The 15,404-nt window shown below is 40.7% G+C and overlaps 1 protein-coding gene across 9 annotated transcripts in view; it reads left to right on the top strand.

Moving 5' to 3' along the window:
* FBXW7 (F-box and WD repeat domain containing 7) overlaps positions 1 to 15,404 on the top strand; it is a 242,278-nt gene that overhangs the window by 225,704 nt on the left and 1,170 nt on the right. For all 9 annotated transcript variants that reach the window (XM_027772562.1, XM_006150311.3, XM_027772563.1 and 6 more), the window contains 6 exons: positions 4,965 to 5,088; positions 7,263 to 7,399; positions 8,819 to 8,932; positions 10,150 to 10,331; positions 12,541 to 12,766; positions 14,414 to 14,624. In XM_027772562.1, the coding sequence (XP_027628363.1) occupies positions 4,965 to 5,088; positions 7,263 to 7,399; positions 8,819 to 8,932; positions 10,150 to 10,331; positions 12,541 to 12,766; positions 14,414 to 14,624 (994 nt within the window). The remainder of the gene's footprint in view (positions 1 to 4,964; positions 5,089 to 7,262; positions 7,400 to 8,818; positions 8,933 to 10,149; positions 10,332 to 12,540; positions 12,767 to 14,413; positions 14,625 to 15,404) is intronic.

The following is a 15,404-nucleotide window of genomic DNA, read 5'->3' as shown; positions in this document are numbered from 1 at the left end:
CTCCCCACTCTGTTAGACACACACCTGTGTGCCATGCACGTGCGCCCAGACAGATTTCTCATACTGACTATATTCCCACAGCACTTTTGGGGGGAACTCTTTTGCCCATTTCTTTTTATGTTTTTATGAAAATAGAAAATATTTTTTTCATAGCTTGGTTTTGACCATATACACATTCTCGACTGTATAAATAGGTACAGTTTATTTATTGATATTCTGGACTCGATAGTCATCTTGGTCAGCAAATGGAAATAATGGTATATTGGATAGTCACTGCTGCCAGGATTATATTTTTGTACATGTTTATGTACATGCCACTAATGGTATGTCAGCTAAAAAGACAACACAAAATACTAACATGCCATTCCAGATCTTTCTGACACATCACGTCTGAGCACGGAAGGCCTCAGCGTTTTCAGATAGCTATTCTAAATATCCTAATGGCCTTCCAGAGAGTCCAAATTATAATTTCACATTAGATACGAATAAAGTAGTTTTATTATATATAATGTATGAAACTTAAGAATAACCCTAGGGAAAAGCAAAGTGGAGAAAACATCTTATTCCTGGAAGATTCTTTTTCTGGAGTGCTTTTTAAAAGTGACATTGTCTCAGAAAAAAAATGTTATTCTTTCTAGCTTTTTCTAAAACTGAATCCTTTTCATAGATTTGGCTTGGAAAAGTGACATAAGCTCTCTTTGCTTCTAGAAGGGAATTAATAATAGGAAACACATCCATAAGTAATTGACTGAAATACTAGTATTTACCTTTGATATATTTTTCATTATTTCCCTTGGTATCCCCCTTATTTTAGCAGGTAGATTTTTGTTCAAATGGAGACTTTCTCATAGTCTAGTTTGTCCTCTTATCTCAAGAATGGTTTTTGGTTTGGGCCAAATGCATAGCCTAGTGATGGAGGGAGCCAGATCCCATATGGCTGACCACTGTTCGAATCCCAGCCCTGGCAGCTTGAAAAACATACTGTGTCCGTGTGCGTGCATGCCCCAGTTCCTGACAGGATGGGAAGATGGAGCAGAAGGGACTATGGCACCTCCACGCCCCATAGGGGTGTACTTTCTCCCTCCTTCCCTATCCTTGTCTCTTTCTTCTTGGCAGGAGAACATGCTCTCTATCAAATTAAAAATAAAATAAATAAATAAAATGAAAAATAAACACAACTTTGACAAAAATCTGACTAATCTCACATGGGAGGCTTGTGATAAATAGCATTATCCTTATTTTGTAAATCAATACAAGAAAATTGTAGAGAGATAATAGATGATGTAGAACAAAAGCCGAAATTCTTAATATAGGATTAACCAACATTTTCTTTTTTTCTTTTTCCCTTGATTAGTCTAATCCACAGGAATATAGCAATTCTAAGGAAAATAATGGCTACCCTTTACATACAGTACGGTTGGATTTTTATATAGGTTACAGAGAAAAATAGAACATAGCAACTCACACTGAAATTACAAATTTCAGCAAGGAAAAGTAATTATCTGAAATAGATTTTCAATTTAAGAGCTTTTGTCTGGCAGAAGTGGTTTTTAGGGAGAATTACTGATCTAGATTTTACCTTTAAACCAAGTAAATAGAAGGGACCATTCGACTTGACTACAAGAAACGTGTAACCCCCTCTACGGCTGTTGTCGGGACATGGTGTGGGACAGCGCCTCCTCCGTGTCCCCTGAGGGGTCTGTCGTAGTCACTTCCCCCTGCTATAGCAAAGGTCCATAGAGTGCGGCTTACGAACAACAGAGGCATAGTCCTGGAAGCCCGGGAGTCCGAAATCAGGCTGCCAGTGTGGCCCGGTTCTTGTAGGACTTCTGCCGGGCCATCAACTTCCATCTTCTTGTTCGTGGTATGGCAGAGGGATGTAAGTTGCCCAGGGTCCCTTTCATAAGGGCAGTCCCATGTACGCAGCTCCACCCTCAGGGCCTAATTACCTTTAAGAAGCCCCACTGCCTGGCACCCTCCCTCTGGGAGTTGGGATTTCAGGCAAGGAATTCGAGGAAAGCCAAACAGCCCCCTTCGGTACCCTACCTGACAAAACCTTGATTCTTTTGCGGAATGAGTACACTTTCTCATAACACTTGGAAAGAATTATGTAACTAATTCAGTTCCCTTTTTGCTTGGCAGTTTAATTCAAAACCCATGTAAGACATTGTTGCCAACATATTTATGGTCTACTTTTACCTTGGTTTAACCTTCTTTGCAGATTTATATTTTTTTCTGGTTCCAGTTTTTTTACTCAGATTTTTCTATTTTGCTTTGGGGGGGGTTGTTGCTTTTTTTTCTGTATTACCTGACTATTTTCATGAAACTCAGTGCAAATATACAAACATTTTCATTTTATAAGCGGAAGTTCATGGTCTAGTGACGGCCTTGCTTCTTGAACTTAACACAGTTGGCTGTGGAGTTCGCGCTTCCGCTTTCTTTAGCGATGAGCCTTTCTTGCATTTCTCTTTAATGTATTCAGACCCTTGCCCAGATGTGCTCGTCTTTTAAAAAGTTGATTCATTTTTTTCCCATGAGAGAGAGAGAAACAGACTCTCCACAGGGGACCCACCTGCAGTCCACTCACAGCCCTAACCAGCGTGGATCACGGACACAGGCAAGCCCAGCTTGTCAAGGGAACCCCTGGGACATGATCCCTGGACCCTTCCATGTGGCTGTAGCTCTGTTAATGCTGCTCCACACTCTGGGCCCCTGGTACTGTCTTTTTTTTAAAAAAGAGATTTTTGCTACAGGATGGGTTTGCTCATCGAAGAGACAGAGAGAAAGCGAGAAATCATTCCCCGGGGGGATGGCCACATGGCAGTCTCTTCCCCTCCATTCTCCTCTCAGGCTTTTGGGCATGCACGCCCACGTGCCTGGTGTGAGTTTTAAGCTGACAGGTCTGGGACTTGAAATACCATCAACTGTGTGGGAGTCCAGCATCGTAATCATTATGCCATCTGCTGGTCCCACCCCCGGTGCTGTCTTGATCACTGTTCATGAAGAGAATTTTGCCTGTCCTTTTGGGGGTGTCCCTTTGAAATCTAAGCTGCCCTGGATTTGTTTTTAGCCTGTAAGATTCATCGAGTGCTTCTTTAATAGATTACCTGCTTTCTACTTTGTCAGAGGACCAGGGCAAAGCAAAGAACAGGCTTTCTGGTGTGGCCATTCTAAATACCTGGGGCATTTATTAGCAGCTCTTTAGTGCAAATCTCTCTGTGCCTAATAACGTCTATGTTAAATTACACTTCCACATAGAGTAATAATATGGTGACACCATGTTACCGTTGTATTGACCCTAAGCAAACTTACCTAGGCTTCCATCGGTAATTTCAGAACTAACTGGCTAATGGAGTTTCCTCTTAAAAATGGTAGCATTGAATGGGCCGATGGCGTTGCAGTGGCCAAACGTGGAGTTCTGTGAGGCAGACCCTGGGGGAGGATCACTGTTTGAGTCTGGAGACTTCCCTGAGTATACTGGGCACCCGCATGCCCGTGACTCGGGCCAGCGGAGGCTGGGGAGTCATGGCATCAGGCCCTTGTCAGGGATGCTGTATTTCTCCTGTTCATGTAAAAATAAAAAGTAAGAAACTTTCAAAGAACTCTTAAAAAAAGTATAATGTTGAGATGTATGTGTAGGTATGTAGACAGTATGCACACGTACGGATCATACACTGTTGGCTGTAGCTCTGCCTTTGTATCCCGTCTCCGCTTCTGTACAGAATACTGAATGGTCTCCAGTAGTCCACGCACAGTCACTGCACGAAGCGTCTCTCACGACCATTCACTAGTGCTCGTATAAACTGCTGACTGGCTTGTTGGAGGACTGTGTGTATATTTTGCATCCAAATACGTGGCTAGTAATGAACTCGAGGTCTGCAGAGTCATTGGGAAATGTAATTTATATCATAATTCCTGTTTAGCATCAAAAAAACAATGCAGACTTTGCTTTTGCTCCCCGTATGACCTTTGGCCCTTTACATAATGTTTGTTTTAATCCTTGTCTCTTAATTTGTACGAAAACTAAACTTGATTGCTCTGTTTAGATACCTTTTTGCCCTAATATCATAATTTAAATTTGTATGTGAATGTGAGGCTTCTTGAATAAGCATAGTCAGGGGCTATCGTCCCCCTTCTTCTCTTTCCTTTTCCTTTAATTATTTCACTTGACTTTACACAATTAGAAAGATAGAAAGAAAGAAAGAAAGAAAGAAAGAAAGAAAGAAAGAAAGAAAGAAAGAAAGAAAGACAGACAGACGATGCTATGGAAGTATTGTAAACAACATTTTAGAATCAGTGATATGCTTTATAAAGACCCAACTCAAATACACAACTATGTGATCCATGGAGAAAAGCCCCAGAAGCAATGTAAAGTAATTAGATCCCAATTACTTTTATTTGTCTTTGGAATGGCTTAATAATCATCCCCTTTCGTCATTAACAGTCCAGGGCGAAACTGTTTCAAAAGTTCATCACTGGGAGAATCAACACTTTGATGTGAAGAACTATTAATTAGGGTATCTAGCCATCAGAAGCGATCCGAAATCATACCGCACAGAAGCCGGCCACATCTCAGTTCTCATCTGTCAGGCTGCCGGGCAAGCATCCGGTCCTCTCTAGTAAATTCATACTGTCGTAGGGGAGAGGAGACCAGTGGAGACAGTAAAGGAAAACGTGGAACAAACTAGGTTTACTGAGTCGGGGCTCCCTGAGCAGGTGCAGGAGCAGAGACTGGTTTAGGAGTGCCCTTGAAGAGGCGGGGTTAGAGTGAAGTTCATCAAAAGTTACAGGGCGTTGGTTTTGAATCTGGTATGTTTGCAAAGACTGAAGATGCTGCCTTTCTTAATTTTGGGAATTCTAAAGTAGAATTACCTATAAGTATTGCATCCTGTGGGGAATAATTAGCTTATTATTCATTTCTATCTGTTTAAAAATACGCCTGTCCCATGCCTTCCTTTTTCTAGCTGGCACTTTATGTGCTCTCGTTCCTGGAACCCAAAGACCTGCTTCAAGCAGCTCAGACATGTCGCTACTGGAGGATTTTGGCTGAAGACAACCTTCTCTGGAGAGAGAAATGCAAAGAAGAGGGTAAGGTTCGAGCCGGCATAGAGGATATGTTTATACATTAAAAAGGCAAAGCGATTCTGAAAACAAGTATTGATAGAAAAAATCCGTTTTAAGTGCAGGTAGAATAAAGTGGCGGTAGATGAGAAAGGAGGACGTCAACAGCCTCTCCGTGAATGGGTCTTCGTTTACATTCATGTCTTGTACTTACGAGAAACTTTGCAGGTTATCCTGCACATTCAGGACAGCTAAGTCTTGCAGCTAGCTCCTTTAACAAGCACTATTAACTAATGGTAGACATTTTTATTTGCTTCCGAGTTATTAGTAGAATGAATAAACAAGGAAAAAGTTAAGATGAGGATAATTTAAAGGCAATCTCCAAATTATATTACCAGTTAAATACTCAAATATTCAGTATTTTATTTATTCCTTCCATGAGTACTTATTGAACACCTCCTATGAGCCGGCTCTGATTGGGAAAAGTCACGACACACTTTTGCAAAGCAAGTACATCCTGACTTGGTGACGACCCAGTGGATAGTGGTGGTCTGTCAGTTTGTTCCTGTCTTGGAGCCAACATTTTTGAAACCCCCCCCCCCCTTTTTTTTTTTTTTAATAATCTTTTTACTTAGTAGAGGAGTTGGTATCATTTATATTAATTAAAGGCAGGGATTTTCTTTTCCTCCTCAAACATCCAGAAATATCTTTGAAAAGATACATAAAAATGTTATTTACTCCAGAGAAGCACATTTTTGTTTTCATTTGCCAGAGAGCACATGGGCTCAACAGAGACAGACAGAGGGAGGGCAAAATCACTCCACGGCCCTGCTACAACCCTTTCCCCTCCATTGCCCTATCCCACCAGGATTTGGGTACACACATAAGTACCCAGGATGTTTTTCAGGCGGTCGGGGCCAGGATTCAAACCGTAGGTGGCCCTGTGAGTCCTGGCTCTCTTAATGACGGTGCTTCAAGGCAGTCTGAAAAGCAACATTTTTGAGGGGATCACACAGCATGATCAGGGTTCTCCCTAGGCGATCCTCTTCATACACTTAGTGCGGGGGAGCCATTTTGGTTAATCCAGGTTAGTAATGCTTTGAGGTGAGACCCAGGATACTTCGTTTCTAATCCTGCTTCTGCCCTGACTGGGGTTAGGATTAATCAGTGAAACCTTTTAAGTCTTAAGTACCTGTATACATAAAGGGGGATCAACCAGCCTTGCCTTACCTCCTTTCCTGGAATCATTTCTCCATGACTTTTCTGACATTGCGGGCAGCATATACGTAACATGAAATGTATCCTGTGAACGTTATTTCGTGTTCAGTTCAGCGGCACTGAGTACGTTCACATTGCTGTGGAAGCACCATCCTCATCCCCAGAACGTCTTCGCTTGCCCAGCTGAAACTCCACAGCCGTTAAGCATGAGCTCCCATTCCTCCTCCCTCCCGTCCCCAGCAACCGCCCTTCCACTTTCAGTCCACGCATTTGACCGCTCTAGGTGCCTCTTACAGGTGGACTTACACGATATTTGTCCTTTTGTAGTCGACTTACTTCACTTAGCATACTGTCCATATCATAGCATGTATCAGATGTTCTTTTTTAATGCTGAACAATATTCCATTGTGAACATATACACATTTTGTTTATCCATCCATCCATCATTGGACGCTTGATTGCTTCTCTCCGGCAATTCCGAATAATGCTGCCGTGAGCATGAGTGTACGGATATCTGTTTGAGTTTTTGCTTTTCATTCTTTTGGGTATTTTCCAGAAGTGGAATTGTTGGGTTATATGTTAATTCTGTGTTTGATTTTCTTTTTTTTGAAGAACTCCACTTTTCTCACAGCATCCATATGTTAATTCTGTGTTTGATTTTCTTTTTTTGAAGAACTGCTCCACTATTTTCACAGCATCCGCACCATTTTCCATTCATACGAGCAGTGCACGAGCATTCCCATTTCTGCATATCCCATGATATCCTGTAGAATCATTTTGAGAAAGAAATGGCACAGTGAATACAAAGCCACGAATACCAAACCATGTCCTGGGTTATTGTCGCATACCGCGGTAACTGTATTGGAGGTTGGACCATCCAGCATTTCGGTGGTTTTGCACATGGAGGGAATGAGATATATTATAAGGTGGAGTTTTTATTATTGGCACAGGCAGTTATACTCTTGAACTGTTTAACACTTTAGGGATCGATGAGCCATTACACATCAAGAGAAGAAAAGTAATAAAACCGGGTTTCATACACAGTCCGTGGAAAAGTGCATACATCCGACAACACAGGATTGATACGAACTGGAGGCGAGGAGAACTCAAGTCTCCTAAGGTAACTGAGCTCTGGCGTGGTGTAACAGAAACCATTAATCAGTGTTACACCCGGCGTACTGCTTCACCTCTTGGCAACCAGGATAACTTGACACTTATCTTCTGTGGAAAGAAAATATATTTTAATATAACTGAAAGTATAACTGACAATATTCCTTTATTGCTAATTTCTCTAACCTGACAACTAATTATACTTGCATAAAAGATGAGTTGAGTTGAATGGAATATCTATCTTATGTAAATTAAAATCTCTGAATATTGTTTCTAATGTTTATTGGACCTAAGAATTGGCCACCTCCTCTGACCATAGAGTCCAAAATGATTTTTTTTTTCTATAGGGCACGTGTACTTGCCAGAGAGACAGGAAGTGAGAAATCACTTCCCAGGGGGATGGCCACTCTGCAATCCCTTCTACTCCATTCTCTTCTCTGGATTTTGGGCACACACACACACGCCTGGTGTGAGTTTTAAGCCACCAGGTCTGGGACTCGAACTATGGTTAATTATGTGATAGTCCAGAGATGTAACTATTACTCCATCTTCTGGTCCCCAAACATGATTTTTTGAGGAGTATTCATGTTTTACTTTTTGGGGGTGCTTCTGTATGTTTTATTCATACACATTGAAGCATAATTCTGATTTTCTGTCTTAGTATATTTCAAATATTTAAAGAATGGTAAAAATGCCTGAAACTTTTAGACGTGTTTTTACAACTGGGAAAAAACAATTTGGGAGACACTGTCATATCAGTGTATATGCAGTATGACTTTTTTGTTGTTGTTTTAATTTGGAAAAGCTGACCATTGCTACTTTTAGTTAATAGATACTTGCTTTTCTTGTGCAAAAGTACAAACATTAGGTGCATAATTCTTTTGGCTTAAGCAAAGAAAGTAGATTATTATAAAATATTTATATATGAGCCATCTTTATGAGGTCTTGACTCAGTAAAATTTTAGTAGTTGATGTTTCAAGTTAAATAAGACAGTATGGAAACCTTAAAATGTTTAATTCTTGATTCATCGACCAGGAAGGATGACACTTTGCATTTTATATACCTCCTAAAAAGAAATAGATTCCTATTCCTGTTTACGGCTTCATTTTTCCTCAACAATATTTTATTTTTTAGATTTTTGCTGTAGGGTACATGTGCCCACCAGAAACAGACTGAGAGGGAACGTGAGAAATCACCCCCTGGGGATGGCCATCTTGCAGTTTCTACTCTTTTGTCCTCTTGGGATTTGGGGCACGCACACATACCCAGTACGATTTTCAAGCCACCGGAACTGAAACTGGAACCACAGAGTCAGCCATGTGGGATCCAGCTACTTAACCATATGCCACTCGCTGGATCTGCACAGCAGTATTTTAAAGAACGTAATAATTTCAGAACATATGTCCAGTTTGCATGTTCGCCTTACAGGTGCTGAAAGGACACGATGACCATGTGATCACATGCTTACAGTTCTGTGGTAACCGGATAGTCAGCGGCTCTGATGACAACACTCTGAAGGTCTGGTCGGCAGTCACAGGCAAAGTAAGTCGGCTTCCTGTGTGTCCTAGGTCACCACTGCGGGTATACATTTGGAAGGGTGAACTAGTTCAAGGAGCCAGGCATTCGTTTTTGAGCTCCAGTTGTTTACATCGCAAATAAAAGAGCGTCTAACGTGGGCATTCCCTATATTTATGAACATCACCTTGGCATGACAGCAGTAATCCTCCTCATGATAGGGATGACTTGCCTCTGTTTTTCATTTAGACAGCATGTCCGTCTTTGTGGCTAAGATCCGTTTAAAGATTTGTCGGGAATGAAAATCTTTTTCTTAGCTCATTTTCCCCTGCCTTTATTTACCATTTAGCTTTTATACCTTATTACTTTTGAATATTTGTCAGAAGGATAATTGAGGGATATTTACTTTTCCTTATGATGAGCTTCTTTGAGCTTAGAAGTTAAGCCTTGCCAATTTGGACCTCCCTCAAACCCTGTGAGATCGAAGTTAAGCAGAGCAGGTATTTAAACATGGGTTCGAAGGGAAAGAAAATACTTCAAGAAATCAGCTTGACTGAATACAATATTATACCTTGGTGATTCTCTAGGTAATATTTCTATGTATCCAATGGAGAATATTTTTAAAAATTAAGTAATTGACTATTTGAAAAATAGAAGACAGTGTGGAAAAAAAAATCAATGTCTTTTACCAAAATGTTGCTTCTTGGACAAGAATCTTTAAAATATTCCCAGTCAGATGTTAAAAAAATTTAAAGCAGCTTCATACTTCCATGGTGTAATAATTAGCTTTGGATTTGTTTCAGGTTTTAATGTCTGTCTTTACTTGTCTTGGAGTAGCTTAGCTGGCTCTTAACTAATGCCGTGGGGCAGATTCAGATGAAATACGGTATGTGGCCACGCCCGGCGCCGTTGGTGTTTTTTCACTGAATGGGTTCCCATGGAAGAAACCAATTGCAGTTTTAGTACGATTTCATCAGAGAGGCCAGGCTAGAGCTGTCATACTTCCATGCCACATGTCTGTTTTCTGCATACTTGCTCCTCGAACACGTGTGCTCATTCTCCGTATGGAACACTCCTAAAGAAACAGAGCAGTGAACGGTGATGGCGTGTGCAAAAACATCTCGCTGAAGCGCCAGTCGAATTAAACAGATAACTTTATCCCGTGTTTTAACAAGCTGTTAAAAATGTTATTTAAATCGCTTTCTTTTCTACCCAGAAAGTAATCATCTTAAGTGTTTTTCCAGTGTTTGAGAACGCTAGTGGGACATACAGGTGGCGTGTGGTCATCGCAGATGAGAGACAATATCATCATTAGTGGGTCCACAGATCGGACTCTCAAAGTGTGGAACGCAGAGACCGGGGAATGTATACACACCCTGTACGGACACACCTCCACTGTGCGTTGTATGCATCTCCACGAGAAGAGGTGAGGGAAAATCCATGGTGGATGGGACTTCTTGCTCTGTGAACTGCGACTGCGAGGCCTCTCTCTGGGATGGTGGTAATATGTTCTCAAAGTAGACTTTCATTTTTTTATACTTCAGATGAAGCCGCACTGCATTGGCTTGAAATGGGGGCAGATGAAGCCGCACTGCATTGGCTTGAAATGTAGGTTATCTTCAAATTTTTTCCTCATTTTCATAGTATTTTGAGCTTCCTCCTTGAAATTCTTTCTTTCGTAATCCTTTCCTTATTCTATGTGCCTGATCACTCATCATCTTTGAACAAAAGTCATTTTTCCTCTTTTCTTTTGATACTTGTATTTGTACAAGTGGGAAAATTTCAGGCTTCCAACCTCCAGGTCTTCGTAATTACCTACTCACCTGACCCTGACTCTAGCACATCCCCGCAATCTGAGCGAAAGCTGAGGCCTGCGGAATTGCTCTCATTCTCGTTAGTGATCATCTGACTGCTGCCATCACTCTCCGACTTGACCTCTCACCATGCGTACAGCTCACTGGGAACTCTCATGGCCGTGCCACTGCCCTGTTCTCAAGGCTTCGGGAGCTTGCAGTTGCCTATGCAGTTAAGGAAGGGATCCTTCATCCAGTTTTCAAAATTCTTTCAGCCCAAACAGACTGCTTGCCTTTTCTTTCATTGTCATTGCTGTTGCTTTTATTCCCTTCTGCAAAACCCCTGCTACGAAGATCTTTTCTGTCTTTCTGTTGCCACAGATCCCCATTAAACAAATGTGATTTCTCCCTCATTTGTCAAAAAAAGTCTCTCCGAAGGGTCCTTATAGTGAATTTACTCTAGTCTTTACCTTTAATTCTGCCTGTATCTTTTTTATTAAGGAGCCATTACATTGAGCAGATTTCACACTAGACTTATGCTATGTGAAGAAGAGTACCTTTTCATTTCTAATTCGAATCTATTTTGAACAGTACAGTGCACTGTTAACATTTGGGGAATGAAGATCAAGAGACTTTGTATTTCAGTTTTATTATATTCCGACTTAAGTCTCTCAAGGCTTCAATTTTCAGTTTTGGGTTTTTTTTTTCCAAATATGAACACTGTGGCATTTCTTTGTCTCAAAGGAATGGCATAGAGCACTTGAGTGTCCAGCTTCGTTTTGTAATCCAGAGGGGGTGACATATTTGTAAATTATTGTTGGGCCAAACTTTGAAAGATTTCCATTCCTCCTGTAGGTGTCCCTCTTAAAATCTGTATATTTTAATATCCCCATATCCTATTAAATATGTATAAATGTAAACATTATATGCTTGTGCAACCTTTGTTTGAAGACATGTCTAAAGCTGGTTAATTTTATCAGAATATATAATATAATGCACATATAGGGAGCTGTTTAAATTCCAGATTCTGATTTGTTTTATTGAATAATCTATATTGGGTTTTTTACCTAATCACAAAGGGTGCATGGGTTCATAATTAGAATTTTGGAAATGTCACCATTGAAGTTTTGGGAAATGACAAAGCACATGAAGAAATGTTAAGTTACTCAAAGTCCTCCACCTAGAATTCCTCTGCTAACATCTTATGCATATGCTCACGTTATCATTTATTTTATTAAGATCTCACTGCATCTATTTAGAACCTGTGTCCTTTATGTATGAGTACAATACGGTGGTTTTCAAACTTGGCTGCACAGAAACCGGAGGTGCTAGAACCCAGATCCCTGAAGTGGGGAACCAGGCAGGCAGCTTTCGAAGGGTCCTCACTTCCCATCTGACCTGAAAAACTCAGTTCCGTATGTTTGTATATTGAGGTGTTGACGGAGGACTTCTTTTTTTTGGGGGGGTAGGAGGTTTTTGCTATAGGGCGCGTGTGCTCACCAAACAGACAGAGAGAGACAGAAAGTGAGAAATCACCCCCCGGGGGGATGGCCACACCACAATCCCTTCTCCTCCATCCTCCTCTCGGGATCTTGGGCACACACACACATGCGCCTGGCGTGAGTTTTAAGCTACTGGGTCTGGGACGCGAACTGTGGTCGACCCCATGGGAGTCCAGCGACATAGCCATTACGCTAACTGCTGGTCCCATTGACGTAGGACTTCTTTTGAAAACAGGTGTTTCTGATTAAAAACAAAAATTACAACCACTGACTTCATCTATCATATTTGCTCATGTTATTAACGATTCTAATACGTATTTTTTCTGTCTTCCCCCTGCAGAGTTGTGAGCGGCTCTCGAGATGCCACTCTTAGGGTTTGGGATATTGAGACAGGCCAGTGTTTACATGTTCTGATGGGTCATGTGGCCGCAGTCCGTTGCGTTCAGTATGATGGCAGAAGGGTTGTTAGTGGAGCGTATGATTTTATGGTGAAGGTGTGGGATCCAGAGACTGAGACCTGTCTACACACGTTGCAGGGGCATACTAATAGAGTCTATTCATTACAGGTAAGAGATCCTATCTCTCCCATCCCTTAGATGCTCTACTGGTGAATCATAAGAATATTTGTCTTAGAACATGAGACTCTTAGTTTGCTAAATTAATTAGTGGTTGGCTAGTCTCAGAGGAGAATAACCTAGATTTTAATAAACTCTTTAGCAGAGCATTAATTTGGCCAAAAGCTGCCCCTTATCCTTGAGCCGAAAGCTGACGGAGCATGTAATTGGGCTTCCATCCCTGGCCGGAGTGCATAAAGCTGCTCACTGTCCAGGGCCGTTGACTCGGAGGCACGAAGACGCATATTTGACCAAACTGATGTTTTTGTTTCCATTTGAAACTGGTATCCTCGAATAGATTGCCATATTTCAAGATAATTGAACTAGATCATAATTAATAGCAAGTTTGGATGATGGGTCTTGTTTTTTTCTTGAAGGGTAGCACTTTTGATGTAAAAGTATTTCTTATTGTTTATAGTTTATCATTTGTTACCTCTTTTTTTTTTTTTTTTTTTTTTTTTTACATTTGTTACCTCTTAATGTTTGGAAAATTAATACCTAATCCTGGTGCTAAAAATTTTGTTCTAGGGATTTGTTTCTTAGTTGATAGGATACTCTTTGTGTTGTGAAGTACTGATATATTTTGAATTGTCTATAAAATTAGAAAAGATGTTGAATCTGGAGGAGAGGCAATTTGCTGCAACTGTTTTTTGTTTTGTGATATGCTTAGAACTTAATAAAAATATCATCTCATTTAAATAAACCATTGAATTAAGGAAAGAGCCACATTTTTATACTGGGTCGTGGAAAAGTCATGACACATTTTTGCATAGAAAAACAGAAACGACACCACATTTCCAACTACCCAATATATCTTCTAGGAATGGATTGTATTAATTAGCTTTTGAAATAGCTAGAGAAGAGGGGTCTATAGGAGGGATCCTCAAAAAATTCACGAATGAGATGTATTGTTGGAAAAAACTGCATGTATTTCTAATTTTTTTTCTTTTTGGACCAAAATAAACTTGTATTTTAATTGCACTTTGCTTTGAACTTTTTAAAGTCCTCTTGCATGGCTTGGTTATGTTATCAAATGCCACTACTCCTAATTCCAGATATAATGATATTTTGGTCCATTTCCTAATTAGCAGAAGGGTCTTACAAATGGAACTTTTATCTTACATTCAGTTTTTAATGAAACTTGCTTTTGAACATTATGAAAGTCATCGCCTAGCCCATTTCATCCCTCAGGTGCTAATGATAATAAGCACACCCTTTATCACAAGCCATGCCATTAGTTTCAGCTTCCACCCAGGAAGTAACACTCAAAAGAAGATCTTTGCTGATTCCTCCATGGTATATAGCTACTGAGTGGGTCCAGGTGATCTGAAATAATAATGTTCTCTATTTTAGATGGTTTTTGTTTTCTTTTTAAGTTGTTTCTGCGTCCACTTTGAAGTCACCAGACATTAAAAAAATGAACACTTCTGATACATGTGTCTGAGAGCGTCAGTGTAGACTTGCTCGATGACACGCAGCTTACCCTAGTCCTCGTCTGGCTCTGCATTACCTGCTGCCCATGCTCACCCTCCTCTGTCAGGGCTAAGTCAGTAATTGCTATCAGGGTGCCATGCTTCTGACATCCTGTGTCTGTTGTAGTTCGATGGCATCCATGTGGTGAGTGGCTCTCTCGATACATCGATCCGAGTTTGGGATGTGGAGACAGGAAATTGCATTCACACGTTAACAGGGCACCAGTCGTTAACAAGTGGAATGGAACTCAAAGACAATATCCTTGTCTCTGGGAACGCAGATTCTACAGTTAAAATCTGGGATATCAAAACAGGACAGTGTTTACAAACATTGCAAGGTGAGTATTGGCACCCCACCATAAGTTGTGTTCATTAAGAATGAGCTTGTGACTCCGGAGGAAAATACAGAGTTTCAGTGTCACGGGAAGAACTAACCTCCCATGAGATGCTTATTTCAGATGTGTGAGTGTTTTCACTCTGACTTACAAAACTAGCCTGTCCCTGAGAAAATGTATTCAATTGTGTTTTCTAATCTAAAATTGTTTAGTCACTTCCTGAGTGTTCAGTCGACTCTGCCTAACCTTAAAGAACAGTGAGAAGAAAAACTGGCCATATCTCAGAAACAGCATGCATGTTTTATTTTTTGAGTAATCATTTTTCTTTGAATTTGTAGTTTAATTTTTTTTTTAATGCCAGAAGGCATGTGTACATGCATGAGAGAGACAGAGAGAGAGAGCCTGGTCATGGCAAAATCCTTTTTCAGGTCTTCATCCTATAAAGATTCTGAGCGCATGGCTTACCTGGTGTGATGTTCAAGCCGTGGAGCTGGAACCCGGGTCAGCCCTGTGGGATCTCGCTTCCTCTATGTGGTGCTTAACTGCCGTGCCAGGGGGCATTCCCTCTAGTCCAGTTTTAAAGGGCCTCCTTATTGGAAAACAACAACTACAACAAAGCATTGCTGATAGAAAACGACTTTGGCCTCCACTTAGCCAGCTGCTTACCTGGGATAGAAAGAATGATGGTGCCCACTACAATAGAAAAAACCATGAGAACCGTTAGTATTAGGTGAGGCAAGTGTTAACCTCCTCGTTTTTGTCATGTCCATAGCCCTCAAAGTG

The sequence above is a fragment of the Tupaia chinensis genome, unplaced genomic scaffold, assembly GCF_000334495.1.
Source record: "Tupaia chinensis unplaced genomic scaffold, TupChi_1.0 Scaffold000283_1, whole genome shotgun sequence".
NCBI classification, from domain to species: Eukaryota; Metazoa; Chordata; class Mammalia; order Scandentia; family Tupaiidae; genus Tupaia; species Tupaia belangeri.
This window is presented reverse-complemented; position numbering and strand designations above follow the sequence as displayed.